The sequence below is a fragment of the Scleropages formosus genome, chromosome 25, assembly GCF_900964775.1.
Source record: "Scleropages formosus chromosome 25, fSclFor1.1, whole genome shotgun sequence".
In the NCBI taxonomy this organism is placed as follows: domain Eukaryota; kingdom Metazoa; phylum Chordata; class Actinopteri; order Osteoglossiformes; family Osteoglossidae; genus Scleropages; species Scleropages formosus.
Genome location: NC_041830.1, coordinates 14,752,800 through 14,777,847, shown reverse-complemented (window position 1 = coordinate 14,777,847; position 25,048 = coordinate 14,752,800). Strand labels below are relative to the sequence as shown.

Genomic DNA, 25,048 nt, shown 5'->3' with positions numbered 1-25,048 from the left:
GATAGATTGAAACCCTTCACCGATGGAGAGGAAATCCATTACCCTGTGGTAATACATCATACTCACACAGAACAGCAGCAGCTGAATGGATTGAGGATCCACAGCGAACTAAAGTCACTTTGCATTAGTGCACTACAGGCCCAGATTAAGAAATCACTAACTATACTTTCATATGAAAAACAACTAATATTCAAAGCTGTCAAGCAGAGGCACAGAGATTGCTCCTTCGACTGGAAACAGAGGGGAAAAGATCTTCGACCTCATTTAATGCTATATCAAATTAACCATGACTGAGTAACAAACATGATGCTTGGCTTTATACAGCACAGTTTACAAAATTTTTTTCTGGAAATCACTGTTCCACTAATTTCTTTCACATACTTCATCCACATGTTTTACAAACTTCAAGCTAGTAGTAATATAATAGTCACAGCATACAACTTTGGAATTATGTTATTTTCTGTTCATTTTTCAGTTTGAAAAAATAAATTCCATGAACAGCAAAGCAAAATAAACAATGGCAGAAAACCGCAGTTTACACAAGCACTTACATATGGTGGACTGTCCAAACTGTCAGTGTTCACCACCACAGGTGGGGGATTCGCCTGCAAAAGAAACAGAGCAAACACTTCACTTAGCATATTTGCAGGGCATTACACAGAAATTGCAACAAACTGGGACATTCCACTCAGTTGAGAAAAAATTTTGGAAAAAACTGTTGGGGAAAAAAAGAAGCTAAATATATCCAAAACTATCTATCTACAGAAGTATTCACTTACATAGTGATTGTTTCAAAACAAAAAAGTAGCATTTTGCTGCAAATTACTGTGGCAGAACGCATACATACATGGCATTTTATGCTGCAGAATATGCAATGCTGAAGCATGAATGCTACTATGTCTCCAAATAAACAAAACCGTTTCCCTTTCAGGTTTCCGTGCAGGCTCTCCACTTCCACTGCCCTGCGTGCAGACCCTCAGTCAAGGGACCCACGCAGCAATGGCTGTGTAATCTCTAACTCCATCAAAACAGCAGTGCAATGGGAGGGATATATTTATTTAAAAAAAAAAAAAAAAAAAAAAGAAAAAAAAAGACCAACAGAAAGAAAAAAGGACCTGTGACGCGGGTGAGGAGATGACGGCGGTCTCAGCAGGGACTGGCGATATAGGGATCACGGGGATTATGGGAGCAGAGGGAGGAGCAGCATCTGTCTGCTAAACAATAGCATGGGGCGAAAGGTCAAAACACACAACACCAAACAGTGAAACAGACAGTGGTCATGAGCATGTGTTGGGGTGGGTGTGTGGAGAACAGAGGATGAGATTGGTTTTAAGATGATGCACAAAAACAACGCACTGTGGGGAGAAGTAGGGTGGATAGATGCTCTGAGCGTACAAAAATGTGTGCCTGAGCGTGAGTGTGTGTGTAAAGTATTACGAGACAGCACAAACAACACTGATATGTCAACTGCTGAAAGCCATGTGATAAACTGAGAGAAGCAAAGACTACAAAAAGAATTAATCTCTAAGCAAACATCTGAACAGTTTGTTTACAAGGGTAGGTTTGATTACATTCATTTAACTTTAGTTTTATGATAATTCCCTTGTTTGTTCTATAGAATATCAAATGCAAAACTATTTATTTTACAGCATACTACACAATGTCAGCTCTCCCACAAGTGCAAATGGTGCTACAGTCCATACAGATAGTGTTTCCAGTGAAAACGGGGAACTTGCATCCACACAACTGGCTGTGGATGCTAGTCAGAAGTTTCAAAATGTGTGGGTCTGCAAGGTGTGAGTGGTGTACAACACAGCCACCGTTTCACACACATTCTTCCAGGATCCACCACATCACTACCAGTCTCCCCAATAGAGCCCTCATGAACAGTAGAGGGCATGCAGAGGGTAGGACAGTTGTCACGGCATAGGTGGATCTCTTTGCAGACAAAGCAAGCAGTGCTTTTGGGTACAGATTCCAGGGCAGGCTGAGCAAGAAGATAAAAAGATAGGGTTTGTGGTAAAAAGTTGTGGGTAACATTCTAAAGGAGGCAACAGCATTCTGTCACACATCTAAAGCGCAACATAAAACTTTTGTCAACAAACCTTGCCAAAGCCACTCTTTTTACACTCTTTTCATCACCTTTGAACAGGGCTGTTACAAAGCATGCTGACTTATGTCAGAGCACCTTCAGCATGTTTAGAGAACAAAACTACTGCACTACACTGAAAGCCCAACTTTAACGTCAAGAATCTTCTAGCTATTAACAAAAATACTAAGAGCTATCAATGATGACAATACATTAGCAATGCATATACTTAAATCCACTATGGCAGTCTAAACTACAGTAACATATGATCAGATGACAAACTTTTCTTTACAAATTAAATATGTAAGGGAATGGTCCTGAAGGAGGGAAGTTTCCCCAGAGTCTTGGTCATGGTCCCCTGAAGACAGCAGTGAGAAATCTACAGCACCCCCTAAGGACCAAAAATTAATTCTCCAGTAGTAATCCCAAGCCTTGGCACCACCTCAACCTTTAGGGCCAAGCCCAAGTACTAACCTGCATGGTAAAAATGGGAATTATACTCCAGACATGTCGAACAGACCCGATATGATTGCCACGGCTCTTTCCCCATGTTTCCATAAAAACTAACCTCACCAACGCCATTTTGCACATATAGTCCTCGAGACATTAAACTCGTCAGTTTTCTCAGAAAGGAAACAGCAAGAACAAGACTGAAATGAAACTGGAACAATGTTATTATTGGATTCCAGATATGAGCCATCAACTACAGCATGCACACATCCAATGTTTGAAACCAAACAAAGCTAGACAAGGAATTGTCAACATTAACCACAATTCATAAAATAAACCATGGTTTAGCATTTATTCTAGACAAGCCTTAAGTAAACACAATATGTTGCACAAATACAATATTTCCTTTCAAATTAAACAAGGGAAACAAAAATTACAAACACTTCAGAAGCACTATTTACATATATTTAAAAAAAGTATAATCGAGAGAACAGCATGAAGGCAACGGTTTCTCAAAAAAACACCCCATTTTGATAAATCAGGGTTGGGAGAACATTGTAATTTACAATATTAAAACCCAGCCTACTCGCAGAACACACACCCCTACTTCCCCAAGGAGAGCATATCACTTCTGTTTGCAGTTCAGCACACAACCATCAACACCTAAAACTAGAAATTTACCACAAAAAAGTTAGAAGAACATGCCCTTCAACAAGTCATGTCTGCTGGTGTGTTACCTTGTCAAGCGAAAGCGCAGCCCGCAGGCCACCAGTGGAGGCAACTTTGGCCGTGCTTTTGGTTGGGCTTTTTCTCACACTGTCCCGCAGGTTGAGGAAGCGTGTCCTGCTCCTGGAGGAGACGGGGAGCGTGCAGGAGCTATAGCAGCGGTGGGCACTCTCTAGGATACCTTTGCCTGGCCGCTGCGATGGCAGAGAGTCTGTGACCTCTGAATGAGCATGCCGCAAACGTGGATTCCTTCTCGCGGTGTCCTCAGAAGCACGCCAGAACTCACAACGCTGAGGGCAGGTGGTCATCCTGACAGACAAGAGAGGGGATACTCCTTCCCCCAACTTCACCGTGGGATAGGAGAGGAAGCAAGGCACTCCGCGCTCTCTGCAGAACTGTGCTGGCAGTGGATAAACGGAGATCAACACTGCCCTATTCTCTGCCTCCAACCCCTTGTACTGCCACTCTGTCTGCACAGGTTCTCTCTCTCTCTTCTCACTTGCCCACTCTCTCTCTTCATCCACACCCCACTCTGCTGTACTCTTGCCAGCTAATAAGCTCAATGGGCACTGCACGCAATGCTAAATTCCACCGCAAAAGATGCACTCTGACACCATTCTGACATTGGGAGAATACAGACAAATGCAACATATCCTGTAATAAGCTCTTGTAACAATGAGAACAGGAAATATTAAATACACATTGGGGGCTTTATAATATGTATTAAATACCTGACACCATACAATTCTAAGTTCATAATCTATCCCATGAACCACAAAGTCATATCAAAGTGGAACACAACAGAATAGCAAAAGAGACATGTTACAAGCATAACATTACAGAGATTGTCCTCGCAATAGTGTATTCAGATATTGTGCTTTTGAGCACAAAAATTACCTAGTCTCTGTTTTAAAACTTTAACAGGGGGTGTTCTCTTGGTTCATAGCGTTATACTTCAAGATTGTTTCCTGTTATGCAATCATAAGCGTCTCCACAGGAGCATGTGGGGTCAACGGCGTTGTCCGGAAGCTATTGCCCTGCTCTGGCCAGACCACTGAAGATGAAAGGGACTGCGCTCCACCTGTGCCCCAAGCGCACTCAGCATGACCGGCTGCTTGCTCCATCTGACCTACTGCAAATCTGCCCTTAAGCTACACTGACTAGAGAAGCACAGCATAGAGCTCAATTACACTGATAAGCCAAAATGTTAAAACCACTGACAATCAATGTTTTTCACTTCACTTATCTTGTTACAATGTCTCCTGTCAAAGGGTGGAATATATTAGGCAGCAAGTGAAGTCAGTTCTTGAATTTCATGCACTGGAAGCAGGAAAAATGGGCAAGCATAAGGATCTGAGTGACTTTCACAAGGACCAAATTGTGATGGCTGGAAAACTGGATCAGAGCATCTCCAAAATGACAGGTCTTGTGGGGTGTTTCCAGTATGCAGTAGTTAGTACCTACCAAAAGTTGTCCAAGGAAGGACAACCGGTGAACCAGTGACAGGGTCATGAGGGCTCAAAGCTCATTGATACACACGGAGAGCAGAGGCTAGCCTATCTGGTCCAATCCCACAGAACGAGCTACTATAGCTGAAAACGTTAATGCTGGCCAGGACAGAAAGGTGTCGGAACACATAGTGCGTCGCAGCTTGCTGTGTATAGGGCTGCGTAGCCGCAGACTGGTCAGAGAGCCCATGCTGACCCCTGTCCACTGCCAAAAGCACCTACAATAGGCATGTGAGAATCAGAACTGGACCATGGAGCAATGGAAGAAAGTGATCCAGTCTGACGAAACACGTTTTCTTTTAGATCATGCGGATGCATGCGTATGCGTCATTTACCTGGGGAAGAGATGGCAGCAAGATGCACTATGGGAAGAAGGCAAGCCAGCAGAGGCAGTGTGATGTTCTGGGCAATGTTCTGCTAGGAAACCTTGGGTCCTGGCATTCCTGTGGATGCTACTTTGACATATACCACCTACTTAAAGACTTTTGCAGACCACATACACCCCTTCATGGCAACAGTATTCCCTGACAGAAGCAGCCTCTTTCAGCAGGATAATGCACCCTGCCACACTGCAAAAATTGTTAAAAAGTTCAAGGTGTTGACTTGGCATCCAAATTCCCCAGATCTCAATCCGATCGAGCATCTGTGGGATGTGCTGGAAAAACAAGTCCAATCCGTGGAGGCCCCACCTCGCAACTTACAGGACTTAAAGGATCTGCTGCTAACATCTAGGTGCCAGATACCACAGGACAACTTCAGAGGTTTTGTGGAGTCCATGCCTCAATGGGTCAGAGCTGTTTTGGTGGCACGAGAGGAACCTACACAATATTAGGCAGGTGGTTTTAATGGTTTTGGCTGATCGGTGTATACTTCCTGAATGAATAAAACTCACAATCTTAAGACTGCCTTTAACAGAGTACTGTGTTTATGACAGCGATCACAACAAATGCATTAGGAGGTAGACAGACAATCACCGTAACTCCATTAGAATGTCTGGACTGACAGTTAATTTATGAAGCAAGCGGTTTTACAGAACATTCAAAAATCTAAGCAACGCTTTCAATTTGTTGTATAAAAGTTCACAAATTCCAATTTTCCTCAACTTGTTAAAAGCAAATTCTAAAACAAAATTTGCCAGCCAAGCATATTTAAATCATTCAGAAGAAGCAAACTATTATTCAAAATTTTTTTCAATAAAGTGATGTAAGGGGAAAAAAAAGATAATGACCAAAGTACAGTGGACGAGCTCTGCATAAGGCTTTGAAAAGAGATAAATTCATGTATTTCGTACTAGGTATTCTCAGTGCCATCTACAGGCCATAAGTGTGCACTGATTCTGCAGTTAGTTTTGATTCTTACATTTATTTATTTAGCTGATGCTTCTTCTCCAAATCGACTTACAATGCTAGTCTTGCTGAAATTGGAAATTGCAAACTAGACAAATGTTGGCAATGATGCACTGTAAGATTTGCCAAGAATTAAAATCTGGCTCTGTCTACATACAGTTTGCATGTTCTCCCTGTATTCACTCCTGGTGACAAATCATCCTTTGTGGTCACTGAATGAGTGCCCTCATAATGAACTGGTGTCCCATCCAGGGTGTACTCTGCCTCAAGCTTTCAGGATGGGCTCCTGATAACCGAGGTCCTATACTGGACAAACGGTTATCGATTACGGATGGATGAGCAGAAAGGTTGAAGGAGATATGTGGGGTTCCACCGAGTCCACAGCAGATGACCTGTTTTATCAGAATGGAGGAACATTATACAACTTCATTCTTGTTGTAGTGATCATCTCCTGTATTTACTGAATGGAAGAAAGCCTTTTGATGATATCCCCATTGTCATGTCATAAATTCATTAATAATACATATTCCTTAAATTCCAATACAATTTCTTAAAATTCTATTTTATTCAAGATTTGGAAAGAGAAATGGGTTTCACCTGACACAAAACAAAACAAAAACAGAGGCCTGAATGCCTATTGTGACAAGGATGTTGACTGTGACTGTGGGGGAGTTAAATGCTGAATAATGAAGAGGTCTTGTTGAAAAACTGGCTTCTGCAACTCCCCTCCCTTCACCTCCTCTTCCTGTTTCTCTTCTTTTCACTCCTCATCCTCTCCCTTTTTCCCTCCCAGTTATTCTTTTGACTCCAACTATCTCTCCTCCTCTCAACAAAACTCTTAATTCTGGTAAATGTGGGCCACAGGAATATTACTGAAGAACAAGTGAGCACAGAGACGTACCTTTTTTTTTTTTTCCAGAAAATAAGGAAATTTGGACTAGGGAATCCAGCATGCACAAGTGCACCAAATAACTGCATACACCCAGGACCAGTTTCGAAAATAATACACAGGGCTGCATCACATTTCTCTGGTAGCAAGCAGAATACAGGAAATACAATTTTGTGGATTGGGGTCTTTGTTGTTTTTCAGGACAGCAAGAAGGTTACAAGAACCAAAACCAGACAGAAATTACATGCTTAATCATTTTACATATTTAAAAAAGACAATGATTCCATGCACTGCATATTCAACTTGCTTTTCTTTTTTTCCAAAGACTAAGCCTGCACATATCTGAAAGCAACAGCTTCCTACTCTATGGAAAATAAGTCTGGAGTTGTTTCAAAAGCAGGCTAAAACCTGTGCAGGTTGACTATCAGAATGCTGTCCAATAAACTTGTGCGCAGGACTGGGGGTGTCCAGGGGAGACGGGCCAATCGCAGCGAGGGCGGCACATGTGTCAGCTGCACGCAGTACCGACTGCTTCAGTCGAGGGCATCTGCCAGGCAACCACTCCTACGACTAACTCCTACAACTGCTAATAATAATACAGCATCCCCCTATGGAAAAAGAAGAGCACTGCATAATATTTACAGCAAGGGCTTTAAGGATTTTGGAAAGATTGACTTGAAGTTGCCTTCAGAGAACACCAGGTCATTTAGTTTTCATTGTGAAGCATGTGAAGTGTGATGTGTGACACATGTGATGTGTCAAAAGAAAGCACAAAACATGAATTTGCACAGATGACAGGACGATTAATATTAATTCAACATTAAATTACAAAAGGCACATTTCTAAGGTGTACTGTGAGACTGAACATGGATAACTAGAAAATTCCATTCAACATGAGACTAATGTGTGAAGCGAGTGCACTCAAGAGTATCTAATGACAACTACACTTCACCTACAGCCACAGTAAATAAACTATGACTTTAGCCTCAGGGCATCTTCTTACATCAAAAAACCTGTCAGTGACAACTAGGGACTTTATTAGAGACTGTCTTTTAGCTTTGAAGTGTAAAAAATAAAAAAAATAAAAAAAAAGGGAATCTATTTATAACCAAAAAGCTTATCCGAGAAACTGACGGCTTTTGAGGACTAAGCTGAAAGCTACTTTTCTATATTTCTTCTAATTATTTTTCCCCCATTTATGCACATCCATGATGTGCAAAAAGTGGACAGCACAGTACATGATGTACTTTAATTAGAGGAGGCGTTTTCAGCATGAACTGTGTGGGTGAGCACTGTGTTGGGTCACTGCGTGGGGGACCTATGCTGTTCACCTGGAGAGACTACCAGACCACCATTATACATAGCACAAGGCCCCAAGCCCACATACACCTCTGCTACCCACTGCCCAGCCATGACTTTTAATCCATTGTGACCGTGCCATGGGCATTTACATAGCGTATTACACAACAGAAACTGGAGCCTTCTGTACAGACAAAGTCAGCGCAGTGAAGTACTTAGTAATGAAGACCCCCCCCCCCCCCACCACCACCACACACACGGCACCTGCTTCGTTCAGCTGCAGAACTTCATGCCTCCCTTCACCAGAGAAAGGGAAACACAAACCAAATAGGAATCTCATGACCAAAGTGCCTTGGTTGATTGTCTCTATGGAAACTCCATGGCAACTACTGAGGCTGCAGCAAGAGGTCCCTCATTGTGACAGCAAAGTTACACAGTGTCTTGAGGCGATTTCAGCTCAAACAACAAAGGCTGCAGGCACCGTATTCTCCACTTCAATAACTTTTATGAGAGAGCGGTGCTTCAGTGAGCTTTCTGTATGCATGCTGCAAACCTTCCATCAATATTTTTTCTAAAGGACAGCAAACAAGTGCGAATCAAAAGTACAAGGGGTCCAAAAAGGGGGTTCGTCTGCACACTGGGGCTCCAGGGGGTGACTGACAAGAGAAAGACAGGAATGGCTCCTGTAATTAAATGTTTACTGAGCCGATGTGGAGTAAGAATTTTACTAGAGGCTACAACAACACAACACTCTGAGGGACTTGAATCCAATGTCTTTACTCCAATTACCATACTACCTATTGTTCACATGGGCATGACATTTGAGGAATTATAGCCATTTCACTCAAATGAAACTGCAAAGAAAAAAATAGTAGTTTCTCTCTTTTACACTGAGATTAGGAGGAAGGAAGGGCTGTGGTTCAGGGAAAATTATTATAGTCTGCTGGGAGCAGGCTGCTAACTCCACTAATGTGCTGTGAGGAGTGGAATATCTGGCCCATCTGAGAGTCAGAAGCTGCAGATAACAGCCTTGGCTCCTTTAATTACCGTAGATGTGTCTGGAACAGTGAGCAGCATATGACCATTCCCGTCACCATGCCCCTTAGTGCTTCATTACAAAAATACTGTTGTTCCTTAGTAAAATAAGGCTCGCCTCTGCCCATCCACCAATTCAACCCATCGTCTTTCTCAGTGCAAAAAAGCAAAAAAAAAAAAATTTAAAAAAGAGATCTACTAGTAACAACTATTAGTTTGCTTCCTTTGATTTTTAAAAAAATTTGTCAGTGGCAACACATGCAAATACAGAATATTTCAGCGCACAAGTGATATTAACCACCATGTAAAAACCACTCCATGTGCTATACCTGTAACAGAAAAACGCAACTTTTGAAAATGTTTTAGTTTGCCCTGAGGAAATTACTGCTTTCCCTTGAACCCTGTCTTGGCACTGACGCGTCTGTAAGGTCTATTTTAGGGACGCATCAGTAACTTAAGGAACTGCTATTTAGTACCAAGTTAGAATAAGCTGGATGAGCTACCAGTCTGCTGATGCCTATGCATTTGATTGAACTTCCCTCAATCACCCGTCAGATGCTTTTATCAGCATAAACAAGTTATCTGCTCCACTGGGGGAAGCATAAGATGACTGTTGTTTTTCATCTTCCTGTAATGCTCACTCATTTGGCAGGCGTCCTCAACACCCATTATATTCCCATGCATATATTCTCAAATTAATGAGGAAAAATATCTGAAGGCTGGCAAAGGAATATATAAAGTGGCAGCTGAAGATTCTAGGTGAGATAATACAAGGAAATCTAAAGGACTCTGCATATGCAAATTCTGTTTAGCCACGTTTAGATATTTATTTGAAGCTCTGTGCAGCTCTGAAGATTGTGTACTAAGACGATGATGGAGGAACTGAAAAATCTGACAGGGAGGACAGGAAGAGCGCATACAGCCAAAAGGTGCATGATACCTGACTCAAGTCCAAACTCAGCGGGCACAGGAGGCAGACCCTGCAGTAGATTTACATTCTCCTGGGTACCAGGCTCTACAGCAGCTCACTCAACTCAGGGTGATAGCACAACAAAGACCATTAGTCAATCCATAAGTGCTTTTCGTGGCAAAGAAGTGGGAACAAACAACAACCTGGGAAAATCAATTTCGATCACATGCAGTTATTCATGAAATTATTGACTTAAGACTTAATTGTTTCAGCACTGAGAAAAAGAGCGCTGGTGTTATTTTTAAAAACGTGACACACCTTGATATATGGTACCATGGCGTATTTCATGAACTCAGACTAAACACGCTCTGGCCAAACTTCCAGTTGACCATTAACATATGCTCAAGCCTAAGAACTGTCACAAACTAAAAGCACACTTTTCCCATTAGATGTCAACACAATGATATTACATGCTCAAGTCATGGTCTAGGAATTATGTATAATTCATTGCTTACTATACAGAATCATGTGTTATGATGTAAGCCGATTGTTGTCATCTTCCCTGTTTCGGACATTAGATTTTGAGTAAATAAATATAAACTGGTAGGTCACAGGAAAACTGAAAAAGAACACAACACATTGGTCGAATGCTCATTGGACAGTCATACTGGCAACACTTTCCTTAATGCATAAACAAGTATAATTTAATCATGGTGCATTTAAAGGAACCTACTGGTGGATAAGCATGTCTCAGCTTCCAGAAAAAGGAATGCAAAACCAGATATAAAAAGATCCGATGAAACTTCACTAAACCAGTAGTGACCATACTATTAAACACCATGACCAGTCACAATTCTTGTACCACTGCAGAGATGTAAATTAATTTTTCATCCGTGTCACTTGCTGCCAGCACTATTTATACAAAAACGTCAATAATAACTTGTCTTTGTAAAGACATTACTGAGTATGGGGCAAAGAAAGGTCAATTACTAGGGTAAAACTAAGGCATATATCGAACAAATAAAAAGAGGCTCTTACAAAGCTGCTTTCAAGGGGATTAAAATGCAATATTCATCAAGTCTGGCTTTAGGCAATTAGGAATGGCTCTGGAAAGAGGAGGGCAAACAAAACAGACATGGCTGACTGCCTGGTGTATTGACCAAACTACAGTAGCCACTCAACTTCTTGTTCCCCCATCCATCATGTACCATCAATATGTAATGATATGGACCTGGCAGCACTAGGGGTAACTGGATCTCCTCCCAACCACATACACTACATCGGAAAACGTTGGGTCCAAGTGCAAGGGGACAATGCAATTGATGAACAACAAAGGAGGGTATATCTTTACTCCTTCCCAATGTTGAGACACTGCACCCTTGACCATCACATCCGGCAATCAGGAAGGTATCCGTCAGCAAAGGTGCAACGGTGATCCCCAGAGGAGCAATTTGGCTGAGCTGGAGACCTAATAACTGGAACACATTCCCACATCTCAGCAGTTGGCCCCACTATCTCACAATCCCAAGACTCAGCTGCAAGTTCACTGCCTTACTGTTAAACACGTCATCCATTGATTCACTGGCTAACCGCCCCCAGTCCCACCTAGTAGTCTACAGTATCATTGTTCCAGGTTTCTGCCCTCAACAAGCTGGCTCAAAGACTTGAGTCTCAACCTCCTGACCCACAGCTCCATATTAACATTTAGCAACAGGAAAGGTGCATGGTGACTACTTACAAATAAAAAAAAAAAAAAAAAAAAAAAAAAAAAAATGCAGACATAAAAGTTAAAGTATTAATAAAAATTATAGTTTTAAACTGTCTTAAAATACATGCCTAAAGCACAAAAATGTATAGCCAGCATGGATTTTTTCCCCCCTCACTTTTAAGAGCATTCTAATGAAGAGTAAAGTCAGCACTCCCAGTTACATAAATCAAACTCATCATCTTCAGTGTGATCTTTTAGAGTAAGTGTGGAGGGCAGCTTACTGCCATGTTATAAAACTAAAAGACTACTTTACAGAGGATGAACAATTCAAATTATATAAAACTTAACTGCTTCAAGAAAAGAACTAAGAACTCTAAACAGCAACCTAGCAATTAAATAGTCAATACTATGCTAGAACTACGGAAAACAAGACATACAAGAACACAAGTAGTAAATCTATTTAAATTCAGACAGCAAATTAAAATACCACAAGGAATCTCCCTTAAATACTGAAGAGAAAATCAAAAACTTAAGATGAAGAGGTCCCTGGCTGACAGTCGTGAGCGCCCAGTGTAAGAGCTACAAGATGTAGAGAACTAGAGCCATGGAAAAGCCATGGAGGGTGGGCAGGCAAGGGATATGCAGAAGATTTACCTGGCCAGCTCCTGCTGTGATGCAGTCGGTGAAGGCATTGCGGCGGCTGAAGAAGGCCAGCAACTGCTGCCAGCGTGAAGGCAGCTCTTCACTGGAGCTCCGCTTGACCCACTGCTTCAGCTTGGGCCCTCCTGAACCTGAACCCGAACCCGAGGCTGAGGCTCCGCGGCTGCCCCTGGGGTACAGGGTGTTGTTGCCGAAAATGTAATTCATCCTGGTGCACTTCCCCTTGGGGGCAGGGAGGGAATCACTCTGCAGCAGTTACCGAACAACAAGGCGTCCGTCGAGGTGGGAGGGGAGGGGGCAGGGGGCTCCGCGATAAGGTTACACCATGCTCTGTAGAAACTTTAAAACTCAGAGCGCTCGCTCCAAAGTCAGCTCACGGTAAATGTCCAATCCTCCTCCCTCAAAGAGGAGGGGTCTCTTGTCAGTCCCTCAAACAGAAAAGCTTCATGTTAATAAATAAATTAACCAAGTAATTAAGGCTGTTCTCAAGAGAATACTAGACCCATAAAATCACAAAAAGATTCGCTCTTCTTGCTGAGGCCACTGACAGAACAATTGTTTTTTTTCATGCAAAAGATAGGAACAAAAGATGAGCAAAAAAAAAAGCTCAAGCGACAAGTATTGCCTTTAAATGATCAACCATAAAGCTGCAGCAAACTGAGATGATCTTCAAGATTTACTAACCTAAAGAGATGGCAGAACTCAAATGCAAATTACACAGCTTCGATCAACGCCCCTCCTTAAAATGAGAACAATCATCATGACACTGAAATACAAACGGTGTGATAAAACAGAGAAGCAATTAATTATAGGCAGACTGGTACCTTTTTCTTTTTCAGCCACCCGCATCATTTCCATTATTTTTTGTGTTCAATTTTATTCCAAGTCAGAGGGGCCTTGCAGGCCAGAAAGCTTTCGGGAAGCCATCCATTTCACCGTTCTTCCCTTACACCCTGGTTAGAAATATCCCAGTGAGACTTGGTTTAAGACTGTTATTACTGACACCACTCAGGATACTACCGATGCAATTGCACAACTACGGCACCTAATCCTATCTTGCAGCCGCGTAAATCAGCTAACAAAGACAAGACTGAGAGAACAGTCACAGCATTCCCCATATTATATCCAAAAAGTAAATAAGACAGCAAGATCCAAAATAGATTGTGTGAAATAAATCCAGGTAAAAATCGAGTCCCCTCTAGCCTGAGTGCTTCCAAAGCTATGCTTCTGCTTTTTCCAGACTCTGCAGTATATTCGTCTCCCACACACTGCCAGCTCGGAACGAAAAAAAACAAAAGGCTGAGCTGTTCCGTTTGGAGTTTGAAGGAGGAAAAAAATAACACAAAAGCAAAACGCAGAAATATATTTGGCACACAAATGCAAGTGGAAGTCGTAAAGCATGCCATTCGGCGTCCACAGCACAAATGATTTGCAGAGTCAAAGGCAATATAAAAACGGATGAGCCCACCCTCGATGAGGACTACCAGTAAGGTGTGCCACAGGTGTCAAATGAGTTGGCAGATATAGTCAAAGCCTCTGTTTGCCCTCCTCCCCCACTCCATCCCCCCCCTCTGAGACCAAATCCATGGCAACTGGTCTCACATCAAATACATTGAGAAGGAATCCCTACCAGGCTCCAGTCAGTCCTCCTCTTTCTCACTGTCTAAATATACTCTACAGGCTTGAATAAAACAGCACTGATTGCATAGACAATATCCTTTTTTTTAATAAATAGCCACAATAGCATTCAAAACACAACAAAAATTTAACAATCGCGCATAAATCATAACACTTCATTACAGCCAAATCAACTCCCTGCAGTCCTAGCAGAAGTAAGAAAATAACAGGGCTTTTCTACAACAAGTCTCAGATATAAAATCGTTATGTGAATTTATACCCAACAATAATTACAGCATATTTTGTCAAACTAAGCCTTGAATTTTTAATATTTATCTTTGCTCATAAACCATTTGTTCTCTTAAATGATTCCACTGACTGTTACCTCTTGGACACACAAAAACCTACATGTGCAGAAATTGTTACTGTATGTCAGTACAATTATTTGCATAATAAAAATATGTAAGAAGTACCCAGACCCATTTTGATAACATCTATGTCCTATAAATGTTCAAAAGGGAGGAAAGGAGTAGCTAGTCCTTTCTTCCATTAGGCTAGAATTTAATTCCAGATTTTACTAGCTGACTGGTACTACCATACCAGTCTTCATTTAGCCATTTCCACTTGACTACAACCATGACATAAGGACAGATAAGTCCTATTATAGAGACGAGGAAGACTGACTTATGAATCCACCAAAGTATGACTGCCATTTGAACAAAGCAATGCTGTTGATGCATCCTAACAGTGTGACTGACATTCGCACCACTGCGTCAAAGGACAGACTGTTGGATGCAGAGGGCACATGTCAGCTTTAAGCTAAGAAGAATCGACAGTAAAAACTTACTGTACAAATCTCCAAAGGGAATATGGAAACTATGTGTCTGCAATTTTGACTGCAAAGCCTTGCGTCTGACACACTTCTGTTCCACAGAGGTGTAAGATGACAGAGCAATGGGTGGTTGGCCACAAGCAGATGTTGGGAAAGCTAGCCTTGCTTGCCTGTAGGGGGAGCTCCTTCCACACCCTGTTGCAGTGTCCAATTAGAAATGTTCCAGCCTCCTGCAGGTCCCACCCCTTTCTCATTCACAAGCACTGGACCTTAATGGCATGGGTAGTGAAAACCCTGCTGTTTGCCTGCCTACTCAACATCCTTGCAGCCCACCCCTCACGGAGAGAGGGAAAAAAAAAGTGTGATCCAGGAACACCACAGAGCTAAGCTTTCTCAACACAGAATTAACAAAATTACTGAAACGCATTGCCTCCCCACCTCCCCCCCAGGTCCCATTACAGCTAATTGGTTTCGGACGGCCATAAACTACCAGGCTTTTACAGTGTCGGCCAGCTCCTCCGCTACAAAGGACATGATCACATTGACACCCAGGGCTTACTTTTCTCTAGTAATGTGTTCTTAATGGATAGGGCCATTCCTAAGGGACAGTGGAACTGTATAATTCAGAAAGATATACATGGGTAAGTTATACTTTAAAAGCACTTCCATTTCAAGTTTGCTGTCATTAATAAATGGAAACTTGAAATTACCTACCTTGCATATTTTTTAAAAATAACAGATGACAGGATGTAAAGGCATAAACAATAAAAGCCAAGGGTCATTTAAAATAAAAATTAAAAAAAACATTTACTCTGAAAAATTATATCAATTCATTTTTACCTTCGTCACAACTTATACCGTACATATTTCCATTTATCACTGTTGCACACAGAACATGTGCAATAAAAAATGGAAGGCAGAACAGTGCTGCTGTGAGTCACTGGAATTTTTTTCTTTTCTTTTTTTTTTTTTTTTTTTTTTAAACTGAACCAGTTAACATAAGTGTGCACCATTATAAATTTTGAAAGATGAACTATCAGCTGACAACGAAAGCCTTCTACTATAACTTTTTTTAATCTATCCAAATCATTAAAATGCAAAGTCTGACATTTTTTTATTGAACAAACAAAAATACTTCCACTGGAATACAACACTTGCAGTGAGAGAGCTTATTAAAATGCTACTGCAAACAGTAAAATCCCAGTAAATCTTCAAAGCATAAGAAACCAACATACCATCCAAGTTCACAACAACAGAGGAGACAGTCATCTGCAGTCTACAGCTCCTACTGCTTACCTCCTCCTGCACCTCCCACATGGAACCACCTCCTCCGTGGAGGACCACTACAGAGCCGACACTCGCCCACTAGAGAGAAAGACATAATCCACAACTTTGTACTTTTTCTTTTTTTATGACTTTTCACACCCACAGCGGACTGTGAAGCGTACGTTGGTGGGTTTTTATGTTGTTGGAACTAAGACAGCTCACGCAGCAATGCAGAACTCTGAAAGCCAGCCAACCAATCTCCATGGTACAGTGGGCTCAGGAGCAGGCTAACTAAAACCACACACTTAAAAGAACAACCTGTCAATAGATTCAGTCAATAGTTCTACTTTATTTAGTTACAGAAGTTTTTCAGATAATTAGTTTCAAAAGAAAGGTACATAAATTAGCCAGCAATACATGGTAACTGGATAGTACCATATGAAAGACTATCTCCCCAACTAGTGTGAGCCTCGCTGTGTTGTAATTAACCCTCAGGAGTACTCAGAAATGCTCCGACGGGCTAGCTAAGTTACTCCACTCATCAGCTTCCTCACAAACAGCAATTGTTTCCTGGAAAAACAGCTCATGAGTTTACTGCCCTAAACCACCGAGGAGCAGTAACACACAGAAGAGGCACTGCAGAAATTCACACACACCAGCAGAAACTACCCTCTTACCAACAGCATACTGCATGCCATCTTTTAAAAAACAAGCAAAAGGCAGAACATCTTTGTGATTACACAGGAAGGTTTTCTGTCTCATTCACAGCAGAGCAATCCCCCAACATCAGCTGCATCCCCATCCCCACCCACCAGGAGCTGCTCCATTATTCAAAAACAACAAATACTTACCAGCAAATGAGAGCAGAATCTTCTGATTCTACTGAGTCCCAACAAGGTGGCTGCCCATCATTTTTGGCATTGCATATTAAGGCCAGAATGTTGCACCAATGATCACACATTTCAAGCACTGACTGTGAGCAAGGGTTCCTTCCTGGAGCCTGAAACCCCAAGAGAGGGCTGACCAGTGCCAAAAACCCACAGTTCCTTCTGGCCACCAGGACTACCAAAAAGGTTCAAAACTTTCCCGTCTGCACATACACATTGCTATGGTTACAGGCTACTTCACCTGTCCCATCTCTAAACAAAAGGAACAGAAAATAGAGGAACACCACCCCCAACTCCCTCCAGCTCCCCCAGACCCTCCTGCACTCCTCGCATTCCGCTATCATTCAGAGAAATTGGCAAGACTGGTGGGCTGCTTGTATATGTGGGGCATTCACCCGCGCCTTCTCTTCTTCCTGCTGCTCCAGAAGCCTTTGTTTCCCTCATCCCTGGGAGAGAGTCAACAGAAAGGCTATCAGGATGATCGCTAAATGCTGGAGTAACCCTGTAGATCTGAGAGTTGGACCGATCCAAGGGAAACACAAACAAGAAATAAATTAATTGAATAAAACAAGCAGCTGGCAGGATAACACAGGTCAGCTGAGAAGAACTGCCCATCTGTAATATCTGGACTTGACTAACCTCATGCCTTCGCCCTGAAACATCAGACTCAGGATGCTGGGCAATTCCACCCATGTTTTGTATTCATAACCTGCACAGCTAAAGAGCTCCAGGAGAGAGAGGAGGAGAGGAGGCAACGGAGAAAGAAAGGGGAAGAGACACTAGCCACTCTGTGGCCTCTTATTACTCCCTCTATTTATTTGTTTGCTTTCATCTTCATTCTCATCAATTGGGTGTCTGCACGGACAGAATGCCATGTCCAGTGGTAAGGCTTGAGAACAGCAAAAATCTCTCCAAATTTGCAGCGCTGCTTGAAAGTATCTGAACCCTAATAGGATGGCCGTTATTCTTTATAAAACACTAAAAATAGAAAATTTAACTCTTAAGTCTTAAACTTATAAAATGAAATGATAATTTACACACCTGATTCTACTTCCCTGCTTTGTTTAACAGATGCAATTCGAAAGTCATTTATTTTTGCACCTGCACTACTTCCATTTTTCTTCAGCACGCATGACTTCATCTAAACACACACATTGAATTGGTAATTACATAGCTGTTATGTCAGATGAGAAGTACTGGTTCTGATTAAATAACTGTTTTGTAGTAAAACTAAGAGGCACAAGAGGTTCACATACTTTCAAGCAGCACTGTACACTTGCTGTTGAGAATCTTTCTGTTTGTAAAGAAACACAATATTACAATTCTCCAAACACTGCCATGTTCTGTGACCTAAAACTGCAGATGGAGCAATCCACATAAGACAGACGCCACAGTTAGGCAACTTGTGGGAAAGCTTTACAAGGACAATATCGTGGATGGAGTTGTGCTGTGGTACTCCAACAAAGTGGTTGGTTTGATCTGCATCGGAAAAATACAAAATGAATACTAAACACAATTTAAAAAACATCTGCATCCTTGACAGAGGAGCAGTCTCCACTCTTTCCACATCTTTCCACAGGGTCTCTCCAAGTGAGTTTCTGATCACCCCAGACCTCCACTTGGTCTGTCTTCAATGACTAATGCCTCCTTTTAGGTGGTCCTCTTGTTTTCCTGACAAAACTTATACAACCTGAATAACCTACTCACTCTGAATATTTATATGTTCAGTAATATCAAAGTAAATCTGCCTTTGGGTTTAGTGGCTCTCTTGCCCTTGCTAAGTTCTCATTAGTCCTATTATACTGTACATATCACCGCATAGTCCTGCAATGCTTGCAAGAAGGCAAAAAAAAAACAAGCCCATTACTTACATCACTGATAACTGACACTTGCTCCTGTCTTAATGTCACTGACTCAGTGACTTACACTACTGAAAAAAATGTGGATTAACTGTTCCATTAAGTTTTATCGCTAACAGTAATCAGTGGCATTTCCAGTTGTGGGAATCTAACCAAACATAACATCTGGGGTCAGGCGCTTTTCCTTCGATGATGCAATAAAACAGGGAGTATCCAGAAAACTCCCTGACACCATCACCAAAGGGTTATTCACTGTAGTTTGTTAGGTTTGTGCTGTGGAATGCCAGGCCAATTAGGCCACAGTTATATACCTCAATTACACCCAGCTTGACAAAATGCTTCTGATCCAAACAGGATCCGAAAGCATCACAGGCAAAACCATCACAAACATTATCAAATCCAACATTAAAAACATGAGCATACTTTATTCCTCATCACTACAAACCAACTTGGACCAAACCTTTGAAAATGGTGAGAGAGGGGTCAGAGTTAAACATTGTACAGTGTCATAGGGTGAAGCTCTGAAGTTTAGCTACAACAATTACTGTACAATTACTCACTTTTGAGGCTCTCAAAATATCTGGATACACACAGCACAAAATGTTTGAGAAGACAAGTGTCAAAAAGAAGCCTTTTTGAATGTGGGTGAAGCAGAGTATTCAGTACCCAAAGACTTTCTGCAGCAGTCTGCTAACACTGCATTCCAGAGGATTTTGAGAGCCGCAGTCGAAGCCATTATTTTTCGTGCATGTCCGCATGCCATACAGCCACGCTTAAATGCGCTTAGGTGACAAGGCACTGTTAACTTCAACACTCAGCAAAACCAACACAGATAAAAGCAAAACAAGAAATATCATTCACAACAAGCTCACGCTGATGTCAGACAGATGTGCACCTCTCAGTCACAGACAAATCACAAGAAAAATATGAAGAGAGGTTGCTTAAAAAAACACAAATTCAAAAAACGGCAGGTTTCCTGCAAGCTTTCATGCACAGTGGCAACTCTGCCATCTAGTGCTTGCAAAGCAGAGTACAACATACAAAAATGGAAAGACTAGCAGCCTCCCCCAAAATGATGAGCAACGCACCATCCAAAACGGATGGCAATCATTTTGAAAAAGTCCGAAGACTGTGGGGGCTGTAACGCACAGCAGGTCTACTGCACAGGGAGAAAAAAACTGAACGGAAAGCAGTAAACCGAGCAAAGGTGGGCGTTACCTGCAGCGGCACATCGTTCTGCGAGTACAAGGTGGAGAATGCAGTGGCCGGGATCTCCTCGTTTCCTAACACGGAAGGCCCATCGAAGATGCACTCCAGGGATTCTACCTACAGAAGGCACGGAACTGGACCAGTCACAGCAGAGTTGGCGAAAGACAGGCAGACACACACCCACGCATATACTGAACTGGAAGAAAAAACACAGACCTAAAAACGTCACTGAAGAGTTGGCGAAACACACAGAAATGCACAAAAGTAAGCTGAAATAGTCTTTGGAGTTGGGAAAATATAGACAAAGAGCACTGAATTGGTCTCTGCGAGCCTGGAAAACACAGATCTGCACACACACACACACACACACACACACACCGCCACAGAAGTCAGGCAGACAGGTATTCACAAACAAACACACCAAGGACCTCAGAAGTAAACAAAAAACACACCTCTTAATGCGCTCAGTGTAAAATACCAACAGCCTTATATTAACACACATTACCTGAAAGCACATAAGAACTCGCAGGTGTTGACACGGATATTATTTAGACAGCAGCACATACATCCTGAAGCAAAACGTTACACACAACCAACACACTAACAACAGATGCGGGATCTATGTAGAGAACTTGATGCTTTATGAAAGAGGTGCCAACAACACAACCATTTAAACATGACCAAAGATGAAGTGAAAATGCCAGCTGAAGTCTAACAGACTAATTTGGAAAATCATTTTCACTATTGCTCTAAAACACACAACAAAGCACAAAAGACTTAAAGGAGAAAGTTGGGACAGCCTGTGGAGTCAGAGTGGCCATGATGAAGCCAGAGATTATACCCACATTCAACACGAGGGCACCAAGAACCCAAAGAACACATCTCGGAGATGGTTCACTGAGGAGGACAAACTGAAAATGTATTTGAAGACAAGCACAGAACCAGAAGCTGTTATATGTTCGTACAGTGCCTGACAGTGCAGTGCTACACAGGTCCAAACAGTGACAGGTTATCACAGCAGGTACAAGAATGTATTGTAGGAAGTTAAGATTTAGTGCTATCTGCTCTGTTGATCAAAGTTGAACACAGCCTGGGTGTACAAACCGGAGGCTTCAGTGAATCTCTGTAATGAAATAAAAACACCAAACTCTGTGTTCACCTACAGTCTGTCCCTGGTGCTTCCTGTAACCTCAGTGTAAAGAGGTTAGCTGGTTGTAAATGTGTTTTCACCCTCTGCATATTCCATGGGGCTTAGGACAGCATCAATTTTCCACATTCATCAGCAGCTAAAAGATCTGGAGCATTTCAACAATACAGTTTAATAGCATATTTTACAATAACCACCAACAATAGCAGAATTAATATCCTCCACAGTTGAAAAGTAATTACCTTAAACTACCTTTATAATCAAGCTCATAACACCAGAGACTGCTAACAATTCAGGAGCTCAGTTAATCAAATCATATATCAATGGAACCAAAAACAGGTTAAGAGGCTGTTGACAGTGATTTATACCCTACTTACAACCACCTTCTGCCCTGACCACCTTGACGACGTACAGCAGTAATGACACACTACGGCCACAGGGTGGCGACATCAACACATTAAAACAACAACCATCATCTAATTCTGCTATTGGAGAATTCCAAATTGAAGCAATTTATCTTTGATTTGACTCTGAGCAAAATCTAATAATATTCTACTCACACTCATGTATCGATTCTACATACAAGAACCTCAATGAAGAATGGAAGGGTGCCAAATGGTTTACGAGTGCCTGTCAGCTGCAATAACAGCCAAGTTTGTATTGATTATGTACAGAGCACAACAGTAGAGATGAATGTTAATTAGACTGGGTGCCAAGTTGCACGATACTGAAGTGCTGGCAAGATGGGGCATAGTAATTCAGAGCAAGGAGCACATTTGAGAGCTTGTGGACAAGTCGTTTGAAAGAAATACTCGTGACAGGAAGCAGAAGCCCCTATAACATTAAGATGTTGTCACATCAAGTGACAAGCATGATCTGGCATGCAATGTCCTGCTCCTGGCCTTGCTGGACTTCTTTTCACAGATACCTACCGGGAGATCATGCAGACATGACTCTTAGCAAGGGAGAGCCCCTCTGCACCAGCCTATAAATACTCCTGTAGCTCTCACAACAAGCACCGCATGAGGCAACCACACGCAACTCAGCTTTTCTCGGTTACACTTAAAAATCCTCTTTGCAAAATAGTCTGTATGTATATGATCCAAGAAGAGAGGGAACTCCCATCATATAGAAGGGGACTGAACCCATTACCACATTTTTCACAGGATCATTGGTTTCACAAGAAAATTTATGAAGCAACAAGCAACAGAGAAGAGGAAGTGAAATGTATTGCTGAAGTTTGACCTAACTTGGACAGCGGTGAGCAAGAGACATGGATTTATTTGCATCAAAGATGCAGATTCACATTACCATTATCAACCCGTATTTAACTGACACCATTTTCCAAAGTAACTTAGAGTTGTACAATTAATCTATCTAGAATCATCCACCTATTAACATAACAGAGCAATACGTAATTTAGAATCACCACCATATTACTAGTTTATATCATCATCATCATCCATCCTCCTAAGCTTCCCTTTAAGGCTTGTTTTGAGTGCTCAGTGCACGATCAATGTACTTTTATTGACTCTACTGGCCTCGTGATCCAAACTGGCATACTTAAGCTCTTAACTCTCTCAACTCATAAGATGAAGTGGGGCTACATAAGAGGAACTCAAGGCTGGATCAGTAGAACCCTTCAGTTTCAAGTCAGACTGAGGCAAGGTGTGATATTGGCTGATGCCACTGAATTGTCTCAGCAATGTCTTTTCAGGCTGCCTCAGCTGTCTTTGGGTCAGCACTGTCCATTTCTTGGCATCCAAGGACTTGAAAACAATCACACCTGTCTGGCAAATGTTTAAATTCTCCAGATGTATGGTGACCTACTTCAAAATTGAAGACAATGAGCAACATAGGTGTCTATAACATCACCTCTCTTCTATCAGGATGCACTGTGGTATATACTGAATGTAAACCAATTTAACAAGCATGTGGAAACAAGAGAATGTCTGATGCCAAGTGTCCCCATTTCCAGTAATACTCGCAGAGCTGAGGAGATCTCCAGGGCTGAAATCTGAAGGCAACACACAGGATGCTTTTTGCTTTCTCTCAGTATATCACACAGCCCACTACGGTTTTCCTGGTCCCACTGATGTGTTCAAGGGAACACCCGTCACATGGCTGTGCACATCCGGGTGGGCATGTGATTCAGTGTTGCAGTTTCTAACTCATTTGTGTTTTTTCTTGATGAAACAAGCAATGAAATGGGATGCATAGCCAATAGGGATGGGGGATAGAGGGAGCTTACCTTCATAGGGGAGATGTGCGAGTGGGAGACAAAGCCGTGTACATTTTCAATCTGGGAGAGGTTCTTCTCCGAAACCTGCACCAGCTCGGGGCCCGGGGCCTCACTGGCAAGCTGCGGAGAGCCATGCTCCTGAGGGGGTGTGTCCTCATCCTGGTGCCTGTATTTCTGCAGGAACAGAGGTTGGGCCAAACATGAGGCACAACTGGAAAAGGGAGAGGCCTCTATGACTGCACTTTGCAATTGAAGATGCCATGGGTGATTGCGCATATGATACATAGGTGGTGGGTTGCGGCTGATTTTCTCCCAGCCTGCTACTTCAGAATGGGACAGGTCTTTATTCTCACCCTTACACAAGCCCTGTTTTCCACAACACCGCAGTTTATACTATCTGATGTAAAACTCTGTATGAACTTGCAACAGCCGGGTACCAACTTGCTCCTCCCCATCCCCTGTGTCCACTACACCTAGCATACACCCACACGGTAGTGAATCACTTTGTCTCTAATTTCCATCTCGTACTCATCTTCAACTGCATGTCCATCATTCTCTTCCCTGCTTGAATGAATCATGCTGGGGGTATTGTTTGGCTCAAATCCATAAATAGCCACATTCCAACTTTCTGCAAGCCCCTGCAACGCTGCTGAATGCATGTCACTCACTCTCAAACCACAGATACACAAACCACTAAGACCATGTTTCAACACCATCACTGAATCAGATCCACGATTTGCTGGGGTGAGAATGAGCACAGTCACAGAGGGAAAGTTACAATGCCCCTATTACACAAGTTCCTACCCTGCAGAGCCTACCTGGGGAGATCTCTACCTCTATCTGGACTGTGCATCATCACAAGTAGAGAGCAGCACAACGTTGAGCTCTGCGGAAGGATAACCACAGCAAGTGTGTGGGTGCCTAATTAGTCTGGTGGATACTCACCAGCTGCATCCCTGTAATTACCAATGTGCACTCGACCTACTGGCCGTAGACCGGCAGCCCAAAACTAAACCCAGATCCCGGAAGCTGTGCAGTAAGGCCCAGGAGCTCACAGATAAAGGGTACCTGTGCAGCATTCTTATTTTTGCAGGAGCCTGGGGGGACAGCATCATCACTTTGCTGCTTAATCCCAATGTGGAGGGGACATTAACTGTGACAAGTACTTAGACATGTTCCCACAGAGGGGGATTAGAAGAAAGTGTACAGTACAAAACAAAGAAGCACACAAACACACACTACACAGACTGACATGCACGCATGGACACAGACATACAGACAGTAGAGACAAAAAAAAAAAAAAAAAAAAGACACTGTCATACAGCAAAGTTTTTATAAAAAAAAAAAAAAAAACAAAAAGCAGAGAAAC

The 25,048-nt window shown here is 42.2% G+C and overlaps 1 protein-coding gene across 27 annotated transcripts in view; it reads right to left on the bottom strand.

Moving 5' to 3' along the window:
* LOC108921599 (disks large homolog 1) overlaps positions 1 to 25,048 on the bottom strand; it is a 94,397-nt gene that overhangs the window by 30,939 nt on the left and 38,410 nt on the right. For 8 of the 27 annotated variants that reach the window (XM_029249107.1, XM_029249091.1, XM_029249092.1 and 5 more), the window contains 4 exons: positions 23,689 to 23,853; positions 20,300 to 20,407; positions 1,116 to 1,214; positions 552 to 605 (listed from right to left, as the gene is read on the bottom strand). In XM_029249107.1, coding sequence (XP_029104940.1) covers positions 552 to 605; positions 1,116 to 1,214; positions 20,300 to 20,407; positions 23,689 to 23,853 — 426 coding nt within the window. Of the gene's footprint in view, positions 1 to 551; positions 606 to 1,115; positions 1,215 to 3,276; positions 3,929 to 12,614; positions 14,091 to 20,299; positions 20,408 to 23,688; positions 23,854 to 25,048 lie in introns of those variants that run through there. The other 19 variants (XM_029249101.1, XM_029249102.1, XM_029249110.1 and 16 more) reach the window with 9 other exon arrangements.